The sequence below is a fragment of a genome (genome assembly GCF_019968985.1).
Source record: "MAG: Porospora cf. gigantea B chromosome Unknown PgB_NODE_435_length_18500_cov_135.5, whole genome shotgun sequence".
Classification (NCBI taxonomy): Eukaryota; Apicomplexa; class Conoidasida; order Eugregarinorida; family Porosporidae; genus Porospora; species Porospora cf. gigantea B.
The window spans coordinates 1-18500 of record NW_027179018.1 but is presented as its reverse complement, the minus strand read 5'-3'; the positions used below and the strand labels follow the sequence as shown (position 1 = coordinate 18500).

General features: G+C 55.2%; 12 protein-coding genes across 21 annotated transcripts; 6 read left to right on the top strand and 6 right to left on the bottom strand.

Annotated features, from left to right (window-relative positions):
• Positions 1 to 583: 583 nt before the first annotated feature.
• Positions 584 to 2359, bottom strand: KVP17_002126 (uncharacterized protein; the record flags this gene model as incomplete). Its single annotated transcript, XM_068518118.1, has 1 exon — positions 584 to 2359. One exon carries the CDS (start codon positions 2357 to 2359, stop codon positions 584 to 586), a length of 1776 nt encoding a protein of 591 aa, XP_068374123.1.
• Positions 2360 to 2380: 21 nt separating this feature from the next.
• On the top strand, positions 2381 to 2725 carry KVP17_002121 (uncharacterized protein; the record flags this gene model as incomplete). The annotated part of the gene is made up of 1 exon (XM_068518108.1): positions 2381 to 2725. The coding sequence occupies one exon, from the start codon at positions 2381 to 2383 to the stop codon at positions 2723 to 2725; it is 345 nt and encodes a 114-aa protein (XP_068374113.1).
• A 178-nt stretch (positions 2726 to 2903) lies between these two features.
• Positions 2904 to 5259, top strand: KVP17_002123 (uncharacterized protein; the record flags this gene model as incomplete). 3 transcript variants are annotated; one of them, XM_068518112.1, is made up of 5 exons in its annotated part: positions 2904 to 3607; positions 3670 to 3760; positions 3789 to 3931; positions 3971 to 4304; positions 4333 to 5259. In XM_068518112.1, 5 exons carry the CDS (start codon positions 2904 to 2906, stop codon positions 5257 to 5259), a joined length of 2199 nt encoding a protein of 732 aa, XP_068374117.1. The 3 variants fall into 3 exon arrangements, with proteins under 3 accessions (XP_068374117.1, XP_068374119.1, XP_068374118.1); XM_068518113.1 differs by lacking the exons at positions 2904 to 3607; positions 3670 to 3760 and having other exon boundaries at positions 3855 to 3931; XM_068518114.1 differs by lacking the exons at positions 3670 to 3760; positions 3789 to 3931; positions 3971 to 4304; positions 4333 to 5259 and having other exon boundaries at positions 2904 to 3611.
• A 614-nt stretch (positions 5260 to 5873) lies between these two features.
• KVP17_002122 (uncharacterized protein) lies at positions 5874 to 8265 on the top strand (the record flags this gene model as incomplete). 3 transcript variants are annotated; one of them, XM_068518110.1, is made up of 4 exons in its annotated part: positions 5874 to 5893; positions 5921 to 6813; positions 6840 to 8052; positions 8079 to 8265. In XM_068518110.1, the coding sequence occupies 4 exons, from the start codon at positions 5874 to 5876 to the stop codon at positions 8263 to 8265; spliced, it is 2313 nt and encodes a 770-aa protein (XP_068374115.1). The 3 variants fall into 3 exon arrangements, with proteins under 3 accessions (XP_068374115.1, XP_068374116.1, XP_068374114.1); XM_068518111.1 differs by lacking the exons at positions 5874 to 5893; positions 6840 to 8052; positions 8079 to 8265 and having other exon boundaries at positions 6429 to 6836; XM_068518109.1 differs by lacking the exons at positions 5874 to 5893; positions 5921 to 6813; positions 8079 to 8265 and having other exon boundaries at positions 7163 to 8056.
• KVP17_002125 (uncharacterized protein) lies at positions 6042 to 6425 on the bottom strand (the record flags this gene model as incomplete). The annotated part of the gene is made up of 1 exon (XM_068518117.1): positions 6042 to 6425. The coding sequence occupies one exon, from the start codon at positions 6423 to 6425 to the stop codon at positions 6042 to 6044; it is 384 nt and encodes a 127-aa protein (XP_068374122.1).
• Positions 8266 to 8270: 5 nt separating the features above from the next.
• KVP17_002120 (uncharacterized protein) lies at positions 8271 to 11295 on the bottom strand (the record flags this gene model as incomplete). Of its 4 annotated transcripts, XM_068518104.1 has the most annotated exons (3): positions 8271 to 9735; positions 9764 to 10077; positions 10141 to 11109. In XM_068518104.1, 3 exons carry the CDS (start codon positions 11107 to 11109, stop codon positions 8271 to 8273), a joined length of 2748 nt encoding a protein of 915 aa, XP_068374109.1. The 4 variants fall into 4 exon arrangements, with proteins under 4 accessions (XP_068374109.1, XP_068374111.1, XP_068374112.1 ...); XM_068518106.1 differs by lacking the exons at positions 9764 to 10077; positions 10141 to 11109 and having other exon boundaries at positions 8271 to 9632; XM_068518107.1 differs by lacking the exons at positions 8271 to 9735; positions 10141 to 11109 and having other exon boundaries at positions 9760 to 10092.
• KVP17_005249 (uncharacterized protein) lies at positions 11288 to 12062 on the top strand (the record flags this gene model as incomplete). Its single annotated transcript, XM_068515055.1, has 2 exons — positions 11288 to 11782; positions 11811 to 12062. 2 exons carry the CDS (start codon positions 11288 to 11290, stop codon positions 12060 to 12062), a joined length of 747 nt encoding a protein of 248 aa, XP_068374128.1.
• A 352-nt stretch (positions 12063 to 12414) lies between these two features.
• KVP17_002128 (uncharacterized protein) lies at positions 12415 to 12969 on the bottom strand (the record flags this gene model as incomplete). The annotated part of the gene is made up of 1 exon (XM_068518121.1): positions 12415 to 12969. The coding sequence occupies one exon, from the start codon at positions 12967 to 12969 to the stop codon at positions 12415 to 12417; it is 555 nt and encodes a 184-aa protein (XP_068374126.1).
• Positions 12970 to 12977: 8 nt separating this feature from the next.
• Positions 12978 to 13256, bottom strand: KVP17_002129 (uncharacterized protein; the record flags this gene model as incomplete). Its single annotated transcript, XM_068518122.1, has 1 exon — positions 12978 to 13256. The coding sequence occupies one exon, from the start codon at positions 13254 to 13256 to the stop codon at positions 12978 to 12980; it is 279 nt and encodes a 92-aa protein (XP_068374127.1).
• Positions 13257 to 13282: 26 nt separating this feature from the next.
• On the bottom strand, positions 13283 to 14990 carry KVP17_002124 (uncharacterized protein; the record flags this gene model as incomplete). Of its 2 annotated transcripts, none has more annotated exons than XM_068518116.1 (2): positions 13283 to 13893; positions 13922 to 14990. In XM_068518116.1, the coding sequence occupies 2 exons, from the start codon at positions 14988 to 14990 to the stop codon at positions 13283 to 13285; spliced, it is 1680 nt and encodes a 559-aa protein (XP_068374121.1). The 2 variants fall into 2 exon arrangements, with proteins under 2 accessions (XP_068374121.1, XP_068374120.1); XM_068518115.1 differs by having other exon boundaries at positions 13922 to 14567.
• A 14-nt stretch (positions 14991 to 15004) lies between these two features.
• KVP17_002119 (uncharacterized protein) lies at positions 15005 to 16081 on the top strand (the record flags this gene model as incomplete). Its single annotated transcript, XM_068518103.1, has 1 exon — positions 15005 to 16081. One exon carries the CDS (start codon positions 15005 to 15007, stop codon positions 16079 to 16081), a length of 1077 nt encoding a protein of 358 aa, XP_068374108.1.
• A 142-nt stretch (positions 16082 to 16223) lies between these two features.
• KVP17_002127 (uncharacterized protein) lies at positions 16224 to 18048 on the top strand (the record flags this gene model as incomplete). 2 transcript variants are annotated; one of them, XM_068518120.1, is made up of 2 exons in its annotated part: positions 16224 to 16239; positions 16316 to 18048. In XM_068518120.1, 2 exons carry the CDS (start codon positions 16224 to 16226, stop codon positions 18046 to 18048), a joined length of 1749 nt encoding a protein of 582 aa, XP_068374125.1. The 2 variants fall into 2 exon arrangements, with proteins under 2 accessions (XP_068374125.1, XP_068374124.1); XM_068518119.1 differs by having other exon boundaries at positions 16268 to 18048.
• Between the last annotated feature and the right edge of the window lie 452 nt (positions 18049 to 18500).

The following is an 18500-nucleotide window of genomic DNA, read 5'->3' as shown; positions in this document are numbered from 1 at the left end:
CCGCGAGATTTGCGGCCAGCCATGGTGACACCGCGGCATTCTCGGTGCTTCTGAGCACGGGCGCAGATCCAGTTGTACCGGTGGTCGTTGCGAATGTGCGGGCTCATGGGGTCTACGAGGATGACTTCGAAGTACTTGTAAGTACCGTCTTGGCCAACCCAGTACGAGTTCAAGACACGGAGGCCTCCGAACTTCTTGCCCACACGCTTCTCAGCAGTAGCCTTCAGAGAAAGAGTAGCCTTCATCTGACGAATACCCTGATGCTTGGGCTTTCCGTACGTGATTCCCTTGGCAACCTGACGCTTGCGATCACCCTTCCGAATACGCACTCGGTAGACAACGATACCCGAGACCTTCTTGAAGCCAAGCTTTCGCGCCTTCTCAGGACGAGTCGGCGATGTAGCCCTGTGGATAGCAGGCAGCTGGCGGAACTCCCAAGTGCGCACACGGAAAAGATAGCGCATCACATCAGACTGCTTCTTGCGCCAGATCTCCTGAAGGTACTTGTAGGCTCCCATTGTGTTTGACTGTTCTCCCTGTAAATCGAGGATTACGGCTGTCCGTTTTGTCTCGACTGACGTCACTAGTCGCTGAGTTCCATGTCATCCGCATCATCAGGTACGGGAGCCAGCTGCGGCAAGATACGATTCACAATAGCCTTCGGCCCGGCGAGGTCGGCCAGAGCCGCCTGCTGCTCGGCGCGTCGTCTTGCCATTTCTTCAGCAGCGGCCATTTCTGCTTCGGCCATGTCTCGTCGCCGCTTCTCTGCCTCGCGCCGACGTCGCTCCGTCTCGGCTTCGATTTCCCTGCGAATCTTTTCATCCCGATCGATACGGGCTTGCTCCGCCTCCTCCTTCAATTTGGGATCAAACAGGCAGGATTCGTGCGGATTCCAGAGCGGCGTAGGGTATTTGAAGTCGCAGTCGTTGAACTTGACCTCGGAAAAGAAGTGGACCCGTACAACACGCTCGTCGAATTTCCGACCGTCCACGAACTTCTTGACGTTCATCGCGTCTTGAACCGTTACGAATTTCATGAAAGCACTACCCACCTCAGTCTGTTCCTCATCGACGTGACCAGGGGCTGGTCGCGGCAGTCGCATCTCGAGAGGTTCCGCTACCTCCTCGATTTCGATCTCAACGTCCTCCACCACCTGAAAGTAGATGTCGTCACTGCGTGCCTGGTCCCAGGTCAATACGTTAGCCAGCCACAGACAACGAGAAGGAATCTCAAAACGGGCAGGACGAATGAGCCACTTCGGCAACTGACCGTTAGCGTTCAACAGACACTTGAAGGGCTGCTGAAGTTCTCCGTACAGCTCAAGAGCGCGCTCCGCTCTGATGACCTTGATTCGGTTTCCGGCCACGCTCAATCCGTCAAGAAACTCCCGACAGCCGGCAAACTCACTGTTGTCTGCGAACGCAAAGACAGCCATCGCGGCGTCGTCGCCCTCTTCCGGCTCCAGTGTTGTCTTTGGCGCACCTCGTTTGAAGGAGATGTAGTGAAACATCACCAAAAGACCGAATGACGTCAGCATCTCGAAGATCTTTCGCGGGTGCACAAGTGACACCGGGGGCAGGTTGCAGACCACACAGGCCTCGGCGCACTGTAAACCCAGAGACGAGGTCAGCGTGCTCATAGAGCCGTGGGAGTTAGCAGGAGGTGCGTGCGCTTTTTCCATGTTGGCGCCCAGACCGCTCAGTACCGCGGTGCCTGCTGCTTGTGCTACAGCAAGGCCCAGGCCACCTTGTAGCGTCGTCATCTGCGAGCCAGGAATACTATAGAGAGCTTTGTCGTAAGCCGTAGGTCGCTCCACAGCTATGGTATATCCCAAGCACGATATTCCATTGAGCACGAGCGCGTTATTCGTCTCTTCGAAGTTTCGCAACTGAATTTGGAACGCATGTGGCTCCTCGGAGACCTCGCAGCTCACTACCGGCTTGCCTGGCGTCATGTTGCCGCGCAGAGCGATCAGTGCAGCGTTCATGAAGTCTAGGAGTTGGTTCTTGGTGATAGACGGAGGAAGGTTGCCGACAGCCAGCTGCTTAGCCATCATTGCGTCTTCCGGCTCTACCCGGTGGAGCTCAAACAGCCGGGCAATCTTCGACCTCGTCGAGGGATCTTCCTCGGGAACCTTCGCTCGCGGTTTGGGCGGAAGCCGAGCCTCTGCGGCGTATTTCTTCATCATGGCTGCCTGTTCCTCGGGTTTGGGAGGCGAGTCAAATCGAAATCGCTTCCGCGCCTCTCGACTCATGCCTTTTCCCGCGTCTGGCTGGCTGATAGGTGAATCAGACCGGTGACGTCTTCGTCTTTCCTCGCTGCGGTCCCGACGAGAGAGGTCCCTTGGTCGTGCGTCCATGCAAAGTAAATCCGGGTTTATATGTCTGACAGCATCAAGCTCACTCAGCCGACTCCGCAGGCGTTGGAAGACGCCACAAAGAGCAGCTGCTCGGCTAGACCAACTCAGTCAGCTGATTTCTGGGCCGTACAATACCAGTACGCTGCTGCCGTGTGTGTGTCCCCTGCTCTTAAACCTGAAGAGCAGGACGCTTGGACCGCCTTTATGCAACACGCTTACGGCAGGTACGTAGCCGCAATTCGAGCGTCTCTGCACCCGTCCATCGCAGCGGCCGTAGGAGAGCAGGGGGAACTCACTTCCAAGACAGAGACTCCTCCACCAAAACGGCCCCGACTGGCTGCCTCTCTCAGTCAGGAGATTCGTTAGATCTCTGTCGGCCTACCATCGAGAACCCCACATGCTATTCATCGAGACGTGTTGTTTGTCTTCCGCAATCGAAACAGCGACCATTTGCGTAAAAGTAGGAGTGGCTGCCAAATCGAAAACATCAAGAACGGCGCCCGTCGCCCTGCCTGTGAAGTACGTCAGATAAAGCCACGTTTTAATGTCTGACAGCATCAAGCTCACTCAGCCGACTCCGCAGGCGTTGGAAGACGCCACAAAGAGCAGCTGCTCGGCTAGACCAACTCAGTCCGCTGATTTCTGGGCGGTACAATACCAGTACGCTGCTGCCGTGTGTGTGTCCCCTGCTCTTAAACCTGAAGAGCAGGACGCTTGGACCGCCTTTATGCAACACGCTTACGGCAGGTACGTAGCGGCAATTCGAGCGTCTCTGCACCCGTCAATCGCAGCAGCCGTAGGAGAGCACGACAACCACAAGAACACTCCCAAATTAGAGGCGCCGCCTCCGAAGCGAGTCCGTCTTACCGCGAGATGCGCAAATCCTTCCTGTTCCCGACCCTCGGACGTGTCTGGCATCTTAGTGTGCACCGTGTGTACCAAGGCACACCACACAAGCTGCTTACCCCACCCGCCTATTTTCGAACTGGTCAGACAGGACTCGTACAGCTGCGAGGACTGCAAAGTTTGCTCGGTTTGCGCCGACACCCAGGAAACAGAAGACATGGTCTTCTGTGACGCCTGCGATCGAGGCTTTCACCTGCGCTGCCACGCGCTCACCGAGCTACCTCAGGACGAGCAGTGGTTCTGTAGAGACTGCAGCGTCTGTAGCGTCTGCCAAGTCACGTGCGACCTGGACGAGGTTCGCGCACTGAGCTTCTTCAAAAAGAGAGGCAGCGTTGTCGTAAAGTGAGTTCTCACTGAGACCGTCACATAGGTTGTGCTCGAGCTGCTTCGCCGCCGAACCACAGCAAGCGCCGCTTCCCCCGTGCCGGAGTTGCGGAGATGCAATTTCCGCTCGTCAGACTCCATTTTCAGCGAAATGCAGTGTTTGCAACGCTTGTGAGTGTTCCTTTGGGTGCCGACGCAGTCGTTCACGCCAGGTGTGTCTTTCCGCATCATGATGTGTGCCTACACTGTATTGGCTAATTTTAGGATGGAATGGTACTTCGCTGAATCTACCTCGCACATAGGACCTGTGGATGAGGCCTATCTGGGAGAGGCATTTGCTTCGTGAGGTGCAGAATAAGAGATGATGATAACATGTTTTAGACAGCACATCGACGGTCAAACACTAGTGTGGAGGGACGGCATGGAGAAGTGGGCTCCTATCTCCGAGGTACCGGAGCTGAAGGCCGCCCTTCGGGGGGACGACGAGTCCGAAGACGCCGAGGAAACGCCGCCAAAGACACCTGACCAGGAAAAAAAAATTGTACCGAAGACGGCGGAGGAGAAGAAGCTGCATAATGCCGAAAGGCGTCGCATGTATCGCGAACGGCAAAAAACGAAGCGCGCTTTGGGATTCGCCACCAACGTGAAACGTAACGTCCACGTCTACGTCTCAGGACTGCCACGAGACGAGGCAGTGTGCTCGGTGGAAGCTCTGGTGAGGGATCCAACACACGCTCATGCAGGCCGAAATATTCAAACAGGCTGGAATTCTGCAGACGGACTCGACAACACAGCGGCCAAGAGTGAAATTGTACACTAACGAGGACGGGAAGTTGAAGGGCGACGCGCTAGTGTCCTACCTAAACACGGAGAGCGTGGACCTGGCCGTGAGATTCCTGCACGGAACGCAGTTCGAAGGGCAGACTATCAGTGTGATCCCTGCGAAATTCGACCACATACCCACGACGTCACTGCAGCTAGCTGAGCTTCAGACGAGGGCGCGTGAACTGCAGGTTTACGATCGCGGCAAGCGTCGCAAAATCCAAGAACGTCGCCAGGAAGACTGGGGTGTGGCGGTGAGTAGCGGCAAGCCGCTACTGGTGGCGTGTCACTGTTGGACGGCGGATACAGCACAGGCATTCGGAGTCGTCTCTGGCCTCTACGTGTGGATAGCAGCGCGCTTGATGGTTGCCCTCAAGCATCTCTTCGGTGAGAGTGTCATCAAAAAGGTGACACCTATCAACGGGCACCCGCAGGGCGTCTGCGTACTGCGAGCAGACACAAATGATTCCGCTGAGTGGATCATGAAGGTCATGCTCGACGCCCCAGAGGCTCGCTTGTGGGCGGGCGGTGAGGCGCCTTTGCGCTTCGACGTCTACCAGAAGGGTGTGGACCTCAGTTCCCAAGTACCTGTAGAAGAGGCATGGATCACGCCAGAGGAGAGCGAGTCGTTTGTTAGATCCTTGGGCGACGCAGAATTGCCCGTCGCACAGCGCCTCATTCGCAAAACGACCCATGCCATTCGCCTCAATGGCCCTCCGACTAGGGACTCCGCCACCGCTGTGCAGTCCCCAGACGCCGAACAAGCCGCTCGGCTTGACAAGTTCGGACAGTGGCTCGACGAGCAGTCAAGCTCGGATGACGAGTTCGCTGTGCGGACGGAGCAGTAGTAAATTGGGCCAATACTGACTGTATGTGGTGCTGCCGAAGCCCTCCGCGAGACGAAGCCTTCGAAATCGCCTGTGACCCGTCAGAGGACACTACGCCCAGTGTAGCGGATCTTCCGCCCGCCTGGGAGACGCGCCAACCCACACGATCCCTCTTCGATGGGCAGTCCATCACAGTCCCACCCGTTCGCCGCTCGTCGTCAATGTGGACCCCAGACTTCGGCGCATCGACTCATGGCGGCGCCACCATTCCATCGACCGAATCATCGACCGTGTCTACCTCGGACACAGAGACCGATGACACCGCCGCGCTGGACTTTGATTTAGAGACGTCGACAGATTTACAGGCGTCTACTGCTACAGAGACGTCCTCTGCTACAGAGACGTCCTCTGCTACAGAAACGTCCGCTGCTACAGAAACCTCCGCTGCTGCAGCGACGTCGACTGATTCGTGTCATAGTCGACTCCGACTTCGCCATCCAGGCACATGAACCAGATTATCCCCTCCAACAAACCAATAGCGAGGCGAAGATCAAAGTGTTGATACGACAAGGTTGACAACGTGCAAGAACTGATCTTGGAAGGCAGTCGTTAAACACAGAATACCTCTATTTGAGATGGTAGAGTATCGGTCACTGTGAGTTGCTTCATAGTAAAATACTAGCGAGGACAGGGGCTGGCCCTTCAGACTAATCGTCTTGGCCACTTGCCTAGCGACGGCCCTAATCTGGTGGTGGCCCGCGGGGTACACGGCAGACCCCAAGACTCTGGAGTGGAGGGACGACTCACTCTGCGCCGCGGCGACCCGCCTCGGGGATGGGGCGTGCCTGGGTGCCCCGTACCTCTACGCTACTTTTCACGGCGGCAAAAAAGAGAGCACTCTTCACAACGTTTGCCGCTACTCCAGGGATGGATGTAGTCTGGGCTCGGTGCTGGAACCCACTGAGGCGTATGGCCCTCACTCCATCCGCGGCCTCGTTGTGGCGCCGAGCGGGAACCTGCTCTTGACGGAGGCCTATCGTCAAGCGTCTAAAGTGGTGGAGTTCTCGGATTGTGGTGAAGGAGGCAGGCGGAGATTTCTTCGGTTCTTGGCGACGAACGTCCCTGGGAATACGGGACTTATTCATCCCTATGGGATTGCACTTAACACGACAGGCACCACAGTCCATGATATGTTTGTGTCTGCCCAAGGCACATTCGCTGTTTACCGGTACAACTACGAAACAGGCATGCCTGAACCCGTTCCACCTGGTTTACATGCTCGAGCTGTGCCAGACAGAAACGGTAACAGCGAGAAAGTTTTCAGCCGGGAGAAGCCAGCCTTCTGGAAAAACGTCATCAAAAGCACGTACCGTAGTACTCGCCTTCAAGATGCCGCCCGAGAAAAGTTGGCGAGGTTTGTATTTCCGGGACAGTTTGTCAATCTCGACGGAGCGGAAGTCCGTGGTGTGAGCATTGACCGGTTTGGTCGATTGTGGGTCTCTAACAAGAGGGAGGGCGTCCAGGTTTATGACGGAGCTGGCCAACTCATAACCACTCCGCTTACGACAGAAAGCAGTGAGTTCAAGGCAAAGACATGACAGATCGCATTCCAGTCGCGCTTACCCTTCACGGGGACTACGCCTACGTGTCTTGTCTTCGGAACCACTCAGTGGTCGAGATCGACGTGCTGACCATGCAAGTTGGCCGGCAATATACCACTCCAGGTCTGAAACACCCCAGCAGCGCGGTTGTCTTCGGCCGCACAATGTTCGTCGCATCGCAGCTCACAGTGAGAACTTGCCTGCCGTCTCACGCAGCGCAAACTGTTCTCCATCGACATGGATACGGGTGTCGGGACAACCGTCCTGTCTGGGCTCCCAGACGTTCCAGAGCACCTGATGCTATCGTTGTGCTAATTAATAAAATGAAACTCGTCTGTCACGTCGGTTCCTCGATCACTCAGATAGGGCCGGTCGGTGACCGACTGCCTTCTATACTGATGCCGTCCGTGCTGGAGGACGGCACTAGATCAACGGTCTTCACGTCACCAGTAGATCCAGTACCGGACGTTATGCTCGCATTGGCGGGCTCCGCCATTTTCAAGCAGCTCCGGGTGTTCTCGTTGGAAGATTTCTGCCTACACCTCCCCTGGAGCTCGCGCTACTCCGGATTGGCGTCTTTGCTCTTCGAAGCTTTTGACGCGCACGGATTGGCCGCGCTGGGCCTTTGGGAGCCAGAACGCTGCAATGTCGAGGCTTGGCGAACGCTCCCCCCCAATCAAATGCAAACCGTTGGCTCCGAATGCTTGGATAGACGCGATTCCGTTGTTATCGTAGACATAGGCGATCACTCCACTGTGGTGCATGGAATGGTGTCTGGAACTCGCATGCGAACAGAGAGTTATCCTGTGTGTGGAGATATGCTTACCGACTGTTACTCCCAGATTTGTGGAGACGAGATTACCGCCGAGACTGGATCCCGCCTACAAGTGGCTTCCTGTTTCCGAGAGTTCACTTTCTGCAAGGGTCTGGGGACTGCTTCCGCGGCGGTCTACGCCCCCCCTGAGCTGCTGTTCAACCCGTCAGCCTTCCAGACTCAGATGCCGTCTGTGCGTCTGCAGACGAACTTCGCTGACTGGCCTAGTCTGCCAGAGATTGTGGTGTCCTTTGTCCAGAAGGCACCGATAGACTTCCGCAGAACACTCTACCAGAATATAGCTGTCTCTGGGAGTATCTCGCGGATGCAGGGTTTCGGACCTCGACTGGCGACCGAGGTGCAAAGGTCGATAACGAGACGCTACGGGATCGACGATGAGTGAGTTACGGGAATAGCCCACACAGATCCAATCACGTCAGAACTGGCGTTCATTGGGTGGGGGCTCCGCGAGCCGTGCGCTCGTTCACGTGGACAGGCTGCTCCTCCTTGGCAAACTCACAGAAAGCCCCAGTGATAACGAAAGCTGACTACGAGGAAGTCGGACCATATAGACTCAGCGTACAGTACCCCTACGATCCATCACTGTTTTAACAACTTCATTCGTCCAGGTTGGACTCCGGCTCACGCTCGTCAACGTCCCACGATACAGATTTTCTGGCGGGTTCCTTTTGGGAGTTCAACGATCCGCTTCTTCTGCCCTCCGGAAGCGTTTCTTCGTGGGAGTTCAACGATCCGCTTCTTCTGCCATCCGGGGGTGCCTCCTCGACAGTGGGCGCCAGGTCCTCGTTTATCGTGTCGTCTGTGCTGTCCTCGGTTTTTTTTGTAAATCCTCCCGACTCCGTTTCCACGTCATCCGCGCACTCATCGCCTAGAAGTTCGCTGCGAGTGAATTCGTCCAGATCCAGGTACCCAGGAGCGTGGGACCACGCGTCGAACTCATGCTCGTCCACGCAGGCCGCGCAGCACGTGTCGAAGAACGCACCCTTGTTCTCCGGATAGATTTGGTAGTAGTTATCGAAGCCGTGAGCGTCCCCCACGTAACATACGTAGCTCGATCCCAAGTCGATGTGGTTGTAGTCGTAGTGTCCTGTGTAATCGGGATCTTGAGTTCGTTTAAGTTGGAGAGGAAGGCCTTCTACCTTGTCCACGTAGTACTCTTCGATGTCAGCGTAGCTCATGCCCTTCAGAACCCGGCCGCCAGGCTCATAGGTCTTGCGTACGCGAGGAAGAGCCCGCTGCGGCTCTGCAACGCGCACAGTCGGCTCAATGCGGATTTTGTCCCGCTTGCTTACGCGAGTGAGCTTCCTCGTGGGAGGTTCTCTTCTTGGGGGAGGGCGACCCTCTGGAGCTGCGTCTCTTTCGACTGGGATTTCAGACTGCTGGCGACTGGCCTGCATTTCGCGACTGATCTTATCGGCGGAGTCGTCCCTTGCGAAATCAGGCAGATCAGTTTCTGCATCCTTCATTTCCGGTCGTAGGCGGTCCGCAGGGGGGTCGTAGGCGTCGGTACCGACTTCCAAACGCTCGGCTTCGACATAGACGCTTTCGACAGCGTCCTGCCCATCAAGAGCCGCCTGCCTTGCCTTCCAGGCGGCTTCCCTCTCGGCATCTACCTCGTCTGCCGTCAGCTCGCGATGACTGTCATCGGCGGACTTCGCGCTCTCCTGCTGGCGGAACAGTGGTTGTGCAGCAGATATCGTGCCGAGCAGGTGGTCTTGCCACACGACCACTCTTCTGTGCACCTGAGGCGTGCCAATGTCCTGACGCACACCCAGGGACGCCAGCAGCAGTTTGGTGTCCTCAGAATAGAGAAGATTCAGGTCCTCCATGTGAATGCTGTAGTTGTCGATGGCTTTCTGGTGGTCCCAGTTGAGTTCTAGACGAAGGCTAATGATCGGGATGTTGGTTTCTGCTTGACCTGCTGATGGGTCATCGGTGGCGCGGTAATTCATCATCATAGGCAAACTGCCTATGAAAAGGGGCGTTGTGGAATCCAGTCCCTTAAGAATCAGGTTGAAGTACGCAATGTCCTGGTCTCGAGATCCAGTCTTCAGTGACACACTGCATGTGGCGTCCCTCTAAACCTCACTCGAGCACCGCTCCCGGGGCATAAGCGAGACATATGACCTTGTTCACGATGCACACAAGCCTGGTTACAGGCGTGTCTCCATCCCAGCATGTGCGACCCTTGTAGCGGATAGTGAGACGGGCCGTGTCGGGACCGTGCTGAACCATGCACTTCGGCAGGCACACGGAAAACACTGCCACCCGTATGCTACGGGCCAGCCCGAGTCCCCCGTTAGTCACAGAGGACCACTCGGACGCATCCACCTGCACGTTGGGAGAGCGAAGGGTGAAGCTTGCGTCTTGGGCCAAGGCATCGAAGGCTCCATAGTCGACGAGCTGAATGACAGTCATAAACGAGTCATATTCACAACACTAAGAAGATATGCGGCCATGTTGCACGAGAATTTCACGAGCCGCGTTGTTAATGTGCCGGAACCTGTCTGGACCCAACTGGATCCCCCCGTACCACCGCGTGACCATCACGTACGACCCAGGCAACACCTTTGCGAGATGAAACATGTGGTGCAGCCGCCCGCCTGCCGCGGATTCCCCGTCGGAGTCGTGGTCCTCAATCCACCCATCAGGGCCAGGGATCACCGGCGACTCCAGTCTGTAGCAGGTGATGTTATGGGTGGCGCGCGCGATCTTGTTTAGCTGGAGAAGTGTGTTCTGAACTTCGCGGACTTGTTCGACTGAAGACACCTTAGCAAAGTGGGCTTGGAACACCGATTTCCTGTCCATGAACGGAGTTCCGTGATGTACGGTCACGCCGCTTAGTGTTGTCATTGTGGCTTGTTTTATGCCCATGGCGTGTACATCCGAAACTGAAGTACTGGGAGTTGTGTCGTTGTCCACCTCAGAGGTCTCTTTTTCCCGACTTTGGGATGCTTCGAAAATGTGTAGCTTTCGTTGCTGTTCCTTCCTCAAGAGGAGGTCCCGTGCCTCTGCGTCAATCAACATTTTCAACGGAGCTGTATCCACTGCATCCTGTGCGGCGTCCAAAAACTCAAAGAGAACCACCTCTCCCGCTGGTAGCTCTCGTAGATAGAGTTGCAAATCACGTACTGTTCTGGCGAGCTGCTCTTCATCTAGCCACCAGACGTCTAACGCCAGCAATTCGATTTGACAGCTAGGGTAGTCGCAGGGGACCCTCATACGAAGTGCAAAATGGCTGTCCACCGTGCTAGGGACCCAACCAGGGGGCAGTTCAAGCCCCAGCAAGGCGTCCCACTGACCGTTCAAACTAGAAGGCACAAGACCACATACCTCCAGCAAGGACCGTTTGTCATCCCAGTTGAAGAACGCGTGCTCAAATATCAACATGATGGCCTCGAGCTCTTCCTGATAGGCTTCCGTGTGTCGAGACATCGTGAGTCGATCTTTATTCTCCAAATTGATGCCTCGCCGAAAATCCTCAGACAGTGTCCGACCAACAACCAGACGACGCCGCTCCTCGAACGCTGAGTCCCATCGGCGAGTGACAGTTCGCAGAGAGCTCCCCGTTTGGGAAGAGCTCAAATTCCACGCGTCGACGGAGATTACGAGCATGGCCATGACGTGCTTTGAAGTGGTCTACTATTACGTCTGGTTCCTATACGCTGGACAGTGGGTTGTCAAGTACTATCAACACTTCCTTCACGTTCCTGTGCTGCGGATACCCACCGTGGAATCGTTCTTGGTCGTCTTCAGCATTGACTTCTTCTATCGTGAAATTCTCTGCTGGGGGTATATTGTGGACCCGCTCCAAATCTGCTTCCGATACTCAACGCTTTCCGAAAGGTCTCGCGGAGCCTACGCCAACACTATCTTGGCCGTTCTCTCTACGGTGGTGGGCTGCGGGCTAACTTTCGGCCTTACCGCCAGTTTGAGCCGAGCGCTGCCTAGGTTGTTCCCGAAGCCGGATTGGGCGGCTTGGGATCTGGAATTGCATAGCAACTCGATGGTTTCGTGTTTCCTTGCGGAGTTCTGCTTGACGGGTATTCACTACGCTATGACGGTTCAAACAATCGTTCTGAACTCCCTTGTGAATCAACAACACACAGTGAGTACTATCATAGGCCAAAACGCAGCACATGATCAGCGTGAAGCTCCGAAGCATGCGCTTCTTCTCTTCCTTCATCGTCGCGGCACTTACCAGCTTGGGTTCTGCCGTTACCAAGGGCGGGCCGATGCTGAACCCTGTTTACACCATTCTGGCCGGGCTGGCTCGCCGACATGCGAACAAAGACTGGCTGTTGATGACTATCGTTCTCCTGTCTGCTCAAGTATTGGCTGCGGCAGTGGCGTATCGGGCAGTACGCCTGAAGATGAAGCAGGATTGAGATTCAGTACTGCCATCAAACAGACCTCCAAATTCGGGAAACAATCGATGTTGTAGTGTTGGCAGGTCAGCAATGCGTTCGCGTAATCGGTCCATACAGCAGACTGCTCCTCAGTCAAGAACTCGTCGTCTGATAGTCGCCTCAAAAAGGTGCGAATCTTTCCAGTGTCCTTCATTGTAGGCGTCGAGACCTGATCTACGCTGTCGGCAGGCCACCAGATAGGCCGAATCCTCGTGGCGCGCATCTCTGGAGATGGCTCTCTCAGACTGCCAAAACAGTAGTTCGCCGCGATCAACAGTCCAGGAGCGTCGAAATCTGCGAGGACGCTCTGCTTCGAGACGCAAGCAACCTACTATAGAGGTATGTCTGATGAGCGAGCCACCAGGCTTACCAAGCGCTGTGACGCACGGTCAGGGAAACCGCGAGCAGTCATCAGTACCCCCCTTTCTGTGAATCCAGACGCTTCCAGCCTTGAGAACACAGTTTCTTTCTCAAGTACCAGAAAAAAGTCGACCCCACTGAGGTCCACTACCGCCAAATTCGGAAGAACTAAACATCCTCGAGTTTCCAGAGAACTTCTGCAGCTCACCCACTTACCCTGGGCTTCCTTCATCCGCATCGGTCCACGTACAAGTCCCTTAGGGACGGCTACAACGTTCAGTGACTCTCTGGGCACCCGCAAGGATCTGCACAGCCAGGCGACACAATAGTCAGACCACCGCTGTGTTTTGAAGAGGTTCACGTCTGAATAGTAGATAGCGCGGGTAGTGATGCGAGAGTTGGCCGCCATGGCATCGCGAACGGCGCAGAGGATGTGGAGGACACAAGCGTGTTTGTAGAGGGTCTTCGGACCTGGACGCCTCCCGCTGAAAAGCAAGTCGTCTATGATGTCGCTGGCAAACTGCATGCCGGCAATTACTGCCGCTGCAAACGTGCAAGATGCGGTCGGCGATGCAAGATGTCAGCCTTCGTTTGGAGCAAAGACGTTCGCAGTTTGCCAATCTCCTGCAGCTGCGACTCGGTCAGCAGTATCTCGGCGTCCAATGAGCGAACCTCTTCTTGCCACTCGGATACCCGTCTCTCCACACTTTCCAGAGGGATGTGAAGTCGGTAGTCAGAGTTGAAATCCCCAAAACGGGGATGTTGAGCGGCATTAATGTCCACGCGGAGATGATCAAAGGGGTTCGTTTGCATTATAATTACCATTTTCAGCACGTACTTTACAGAAAGAATTCCAGCAGATCAGCTTCGAGATTAGACTCGGGCTCTGACACCGAGTCCGACTTCTCTGGAGCTTCACGGTGGGACGTCTTCAGCATCTTGTTCGCGCGCTCTAGATGCTCAGCCACGGGATCGAGTTCCCGTGGCCTTTTCTTTACGGGCAGCACTCTTGTCTCCCAAGACGCTTTGAGCCAGTCGTGGACGCCTCTGGCGGCAGCTGGAACGATGCCGGGCCCCATAACGTCTGATAGCATGCTGAGCCCCATTGCAACCGCCTGCTGCAAGTAGGGGTTGTCACCACACTGAGCCGACATGGACAGCAGCGACTGTTGAAGGTGAAGACGCTTCAGTTCTGGTGGCAGCACGTCTGCCGTGGAAGTCAAATGAGTCGGAGAGAACAGGTCGTGAACACATCTGGCTGTGGTGTGCTTTAGCTCTTTCAGAAAAGCTAACTTCACATTGTCATCCGGCTCCTCTCGAATGTCCAGCTGACTGAGGAGTAGTGGCAGAATCGGGAGTAAAAGCTCCTTGACGTACTGTGGACCCAACGCGCGGATGCCCTTCAACGCACCCAGCAGTGTTGGTATGGGCAGAGAGAGATTCTGTAAATCTGCTCAGGGAGACCCCTAATTTCTTACGTTCATGCAGTATCTGCGACAGTTTGTGGAAAACGGAATGTGACACCTGTCCCTGCGCCACCAGACGTTGTAACAGCTTCCGGAGGATGAACATCGTCTCCTCCTTCAAATGCAATGCGTGCATAACGCTCTCTGAATCCGACCCGAGAACTACCGGACTGAGAAGCAGACTGAGGAGCACGTAGCATACTTGGTGGATGTAGTGGAACAGTCGGACTGATTGGTTGTCTATGAGGGCTTCGATGATCTTCAACTGAACCTTGAGTCCAGCATATGGTCCCGCAGTTAGGAGTTTGGCTGTGTTCTGAGTAACCAATTGCATGAGAGACGGCATGAGATGCGTCAGACCTGGTGCTTCTGAGAGACTTTCAACCAATCGGGAAAGGATCTCCTTTGAGGCCTTGCCAGGCTCATGGATCGCCACGTTCAGCGTCTCCTGAACCCGTTGTAGATAAAGACGATGCTCGTTCGAAAGCATTGTGCTCGTATCCTCACGCATCACCTTCAAGGAAACGCCGCCAAGATCCAGCACGAGGTCGGCCGTGTGATCTTTGTCGTCGTCGTCCTCCTCGGAATGGTTCCATGCGTGGTCCGGCTGAACACCTTCGAGCATCAGCCAGTGCGCCTCCATAGTGGGTCGGCACATCAGTGGCGTTTTACATTCTGAAGTCGCAAAAGCGGCAAGGTCAATAAGCGGCTGCGGCGGCAGCGGCACGTGAGACTGCACAAGTGCCCTCATCTTCAAGCTCTCCAGCGCACATTGTACATTGGTTGCCGAGAGCCCACCCCGCCGTCGTTTACCAGGAGTCATCATGCGGAACTTCTCTGCTGTCTCCACGACACGACGCAGTCGCAACTCGGTGTGAAAGGTCACGACCTCCAGCGCCTCCTTTGTGAAACTCACTGTGGGCGTGAGACCGACAGCGGACTTGTCGGAAAACTGTGTTGAGGGCAGATATGTAAATCCCCCATCTCTTGCGATTTCTACAAGCGACTCCACTCGCAAACAGGACTCCGGCACACGCCGGTCGAACGTTGATGCCGGAGGCTCCTCGGTGACGGCCGTCATTTAAACACGCTTTAATGCGTGTGGCATTTGTAGGTTGCACACACGGCGACCTGGACGCAATCTATGAGGAGATTCGGAACCGGGATGTGGCAGACATCCAACACACAGAACTTCTAATTTGCCCTGGCGACTTCCAGGCGTGCAGAGATGCATCCGACATGCGAGATATGAAAATGCCAGAGAAGTACCGTGAGATGAAGGACTTCGGTCGATACTATCGAGGAGAGGTGGTTGCTCCCATTCTGACTCTTTTTGTCGGTGGCAATCACGAAGCGTCGGGACACCTACTGGAACTACCCCACGGAGGGTGGGTGGCGCCTAACATATACTACATGGGACGCATGGGAGTGGTGCGTCTCCCTTCCGGCCTGAGCGTAGCAGGGCTATCAGGCATCTACAAACCCTACGACTACAACCGCGGGTATGTTGAGCGTGCGCCGCTCACGGAGAAGGACAAGGTTTCCGTTTTGCACGTCCGCAGATTCGCAGCGGATGTGCTATCGAGCTATCCACACCCCGTTGATATCCTAGTGACGCACGACTGGCCTTCTGGGATTGAGCAGCATGGGGACTTAGAGACACTGCTAAAGCAGAAGCCCTTTTTTCGGCAAGACATTGAGCGAGGAGAGCTCGGTAGTCCAGCCGCTCACCAATGTATGGTGGCCCTCCGCCCACAATTGCACTCGGCCGCCCATCTGCATGTGAGGTTCGAGGCGAAGTTCGACCACCAGGAGAGCACCACGAACTTTCTGGCGCTCGACAAGCCTGGCCGCCGTAGGAGTTTCCTAGAGATTCGAGAGTTGACGCCTCGGGCTCCCCCCTTGTCACCATGGCCGGAATCTTCTCTGGCCATCGATAGCTCTTGGGTCGATGTCATTAAAGCATGTCTACCTGCAACACCGCACACACAGATGGCGCGCTTCTCGCTTCCCGATCTACTGCAGCCAACAGACTCGGGACCTTCATGGGGCACAGCGCCACCGCCGGCGTCTGAATCCACGCATCAGCAGACGCTGTGGTTCAGACGCCAAGCTGGACTGGACCCCGAGGAAAAATCGGAAGAGATCGATATGGACCAATTTCTCTTTTAAGCAGAGAACTCCTTGAACCATCCGTACAAATCTGATGATCATTATTGTGCCGTGTGGAGGACTTGCGGTTACTCATGACAACTCCACAATGTCATTGATGGGAATCCCACAAAACGCTTTCGAATATCAAGTTTAGTTTTTGATGGTTTTATTTATTGGTATGCATGTTGTAGCATCGTCATACAGGTTTTTTCCTTCCACTAGCCGCCTTTGCAGGATGTACTGCCTTCCCAGCGCAGGCGTCGAGTATTGATTGGTGTGAGGATACATCCGAATCGGAGAAGACTTGCCACCTGACTGTAAACGCTGCGTACTTCTTGGATTTCCCCAGCGGTACTGTCTGCTTCGTGCTAAAGGACAACGAGACGGAGCACGTCTCCGACTACACCCTCGGCATTGATGGGGTCAGCTGCGAACTCGAAACGTCATACCTATACGATGCTTGGGACTTCACGCCGCACGCAACTCACCAAATGCATCAGGTCGACATGGTCCCCCTAGACGACGGGTGGCGATGGAACGACGAGGAGGAGCCCAAGCTGGACTTCAGCCGGTACTATTGGCGAGACAGCCGAGCTCGCGAAGCCTTTCAGTCTGTGGACGAACAGCTGGAGATTTTCAAGGGTAACAACGCCGACAGCGTGGTCCCTTGCAGCAAAATCGGCGGCGATGACTACTGGTTTAACCAAAGCTGGAACAAGTGCATGATGAAGGACCCGCAGTGCTGGAGAGGGAAGAAGTGCGACTGTGCAATGGCCAGGCGCATGTACGTGACCACCGGCAGTGCTGCTGACGACCGCGCAGCAGTTTATGAAGTGGGCGCGTACACCTGCCGCCTCCGAGTCCATGTACGGGATCCCGAAAGCACAGATAGCGTGGTTCTCGAGCTGGTGCCAGGGGTGACTGTAGAGCAGTACGGCCTGAAGCTGACTGCGAGCGGGCTTGTTGCGGCAGGTGGCGCTGGCTGGAACGACGAGGGCAAGTACCTGATTCGGTATCGGTCAAAACTCTGGCGAGCGGAAGCCAACCCAAGGGATGTGGTGGACAGCTGGGATCGAGTCGGCGCGCTGCAAGTCATCAACACTCGTGCCCACGAGGAGGACGATTTCGTGAAGGCGGCAGCGACCAACAATGGACGCATAGATTGGACCAAATGGAAAAGAAGCTTTGGAAAAGACTACCACGCTTCGGCTTCGATTTCTTCGCCACAATACGACATGCACGGAATTATAACTCGTGTAGGGAGAGACATCACAGGAACGCGAGAGAAGCCCGTGGTGTTTAACGACGCTGGCTGGTGGACGCCTGACAGCAAAACCCTGTACATGAGTCCTAATCGCATCGCAGGAACCCTACATGTGGAGTCCCTGGGCGATGTGGAGATCACCATGAGCAAGGACGCCGTCTGCCCAGAAATCGTCTCGGTTACTGCTGCTGGCGAGTACAAGTCAACGACCGGTGCAGATGCTATCGTGGAGCTTCGAGCGACATGCAGTGGAGGTACTGTGGTACTCAACGTCGAGGGCGACGACGTGACATCGTTTCCGACGGTTGTTGAGGTGGCTGGTTCGGGAACGACCAAGGGCACTGTTCACTTTTCGAGTTCAGTGGCCAAACCAAAGCTTACGGTGACCGCGAAGGCGTGGGACGACTCAACCTCGGTGGTCGTCGTCGTGGAGTTGGATGAGAATAGTTACGACCCCAGCGATGACACGGACGATGGCGAGCTTACAGGTGCAATCGACGATAATCATGGCGACGACGGACACAATTGGTGGTCAGGTTTCACTCACATGTTCAGTGCTTTTTGGAGCTGGATAGTGCACTACTTGTGGTTTCCTCTGATCCTCAGTCTCGTCGCCGCAGGTGCCGTCGGCGTCTTCATCTTACTTCGTCGATACAACCTGCTGCCAAAGAAACGCAAGCATGCCCACAAGGACGAAGAGAGCGAGAAACGTCCTGAATGAGCTTTTTTGTTTATGGTTTTGTGAAACTTATTTTGTTGATGGTTTTGACTATGATGGTTTTGAGTCATCATCTTTTGTTCATTTTTTTTATCATAGCGTGATGAAGAAGGAACACCATCTAGGCTGATTGATGGCGTAGTGGTATCACGTTTCGTTCGTTTTTAAACACTGGAGGGAACTAAATACGCGACGCCCTCTTTGAAGTACACCCGACCATAGTGCTTGAGGTTTCTCCACTTATCCTTCAACTGCCCCTGGTTTCTCTGAACGAAGCGGCCGTCCTGTTGCCACATCTTCTCTAGCTCGGCCCAGCACTCGCCTCGATCGTTGTAAAGGTCCACGATGAACTCTTCCTCTTGAAACGACCACCGACGACGTTTGTCGTCACGACGGAGGGCTGAAGACGCAGGCCGCTTTCGAGACAGCGAAGTCGTATGTGACGCCGCAGAACT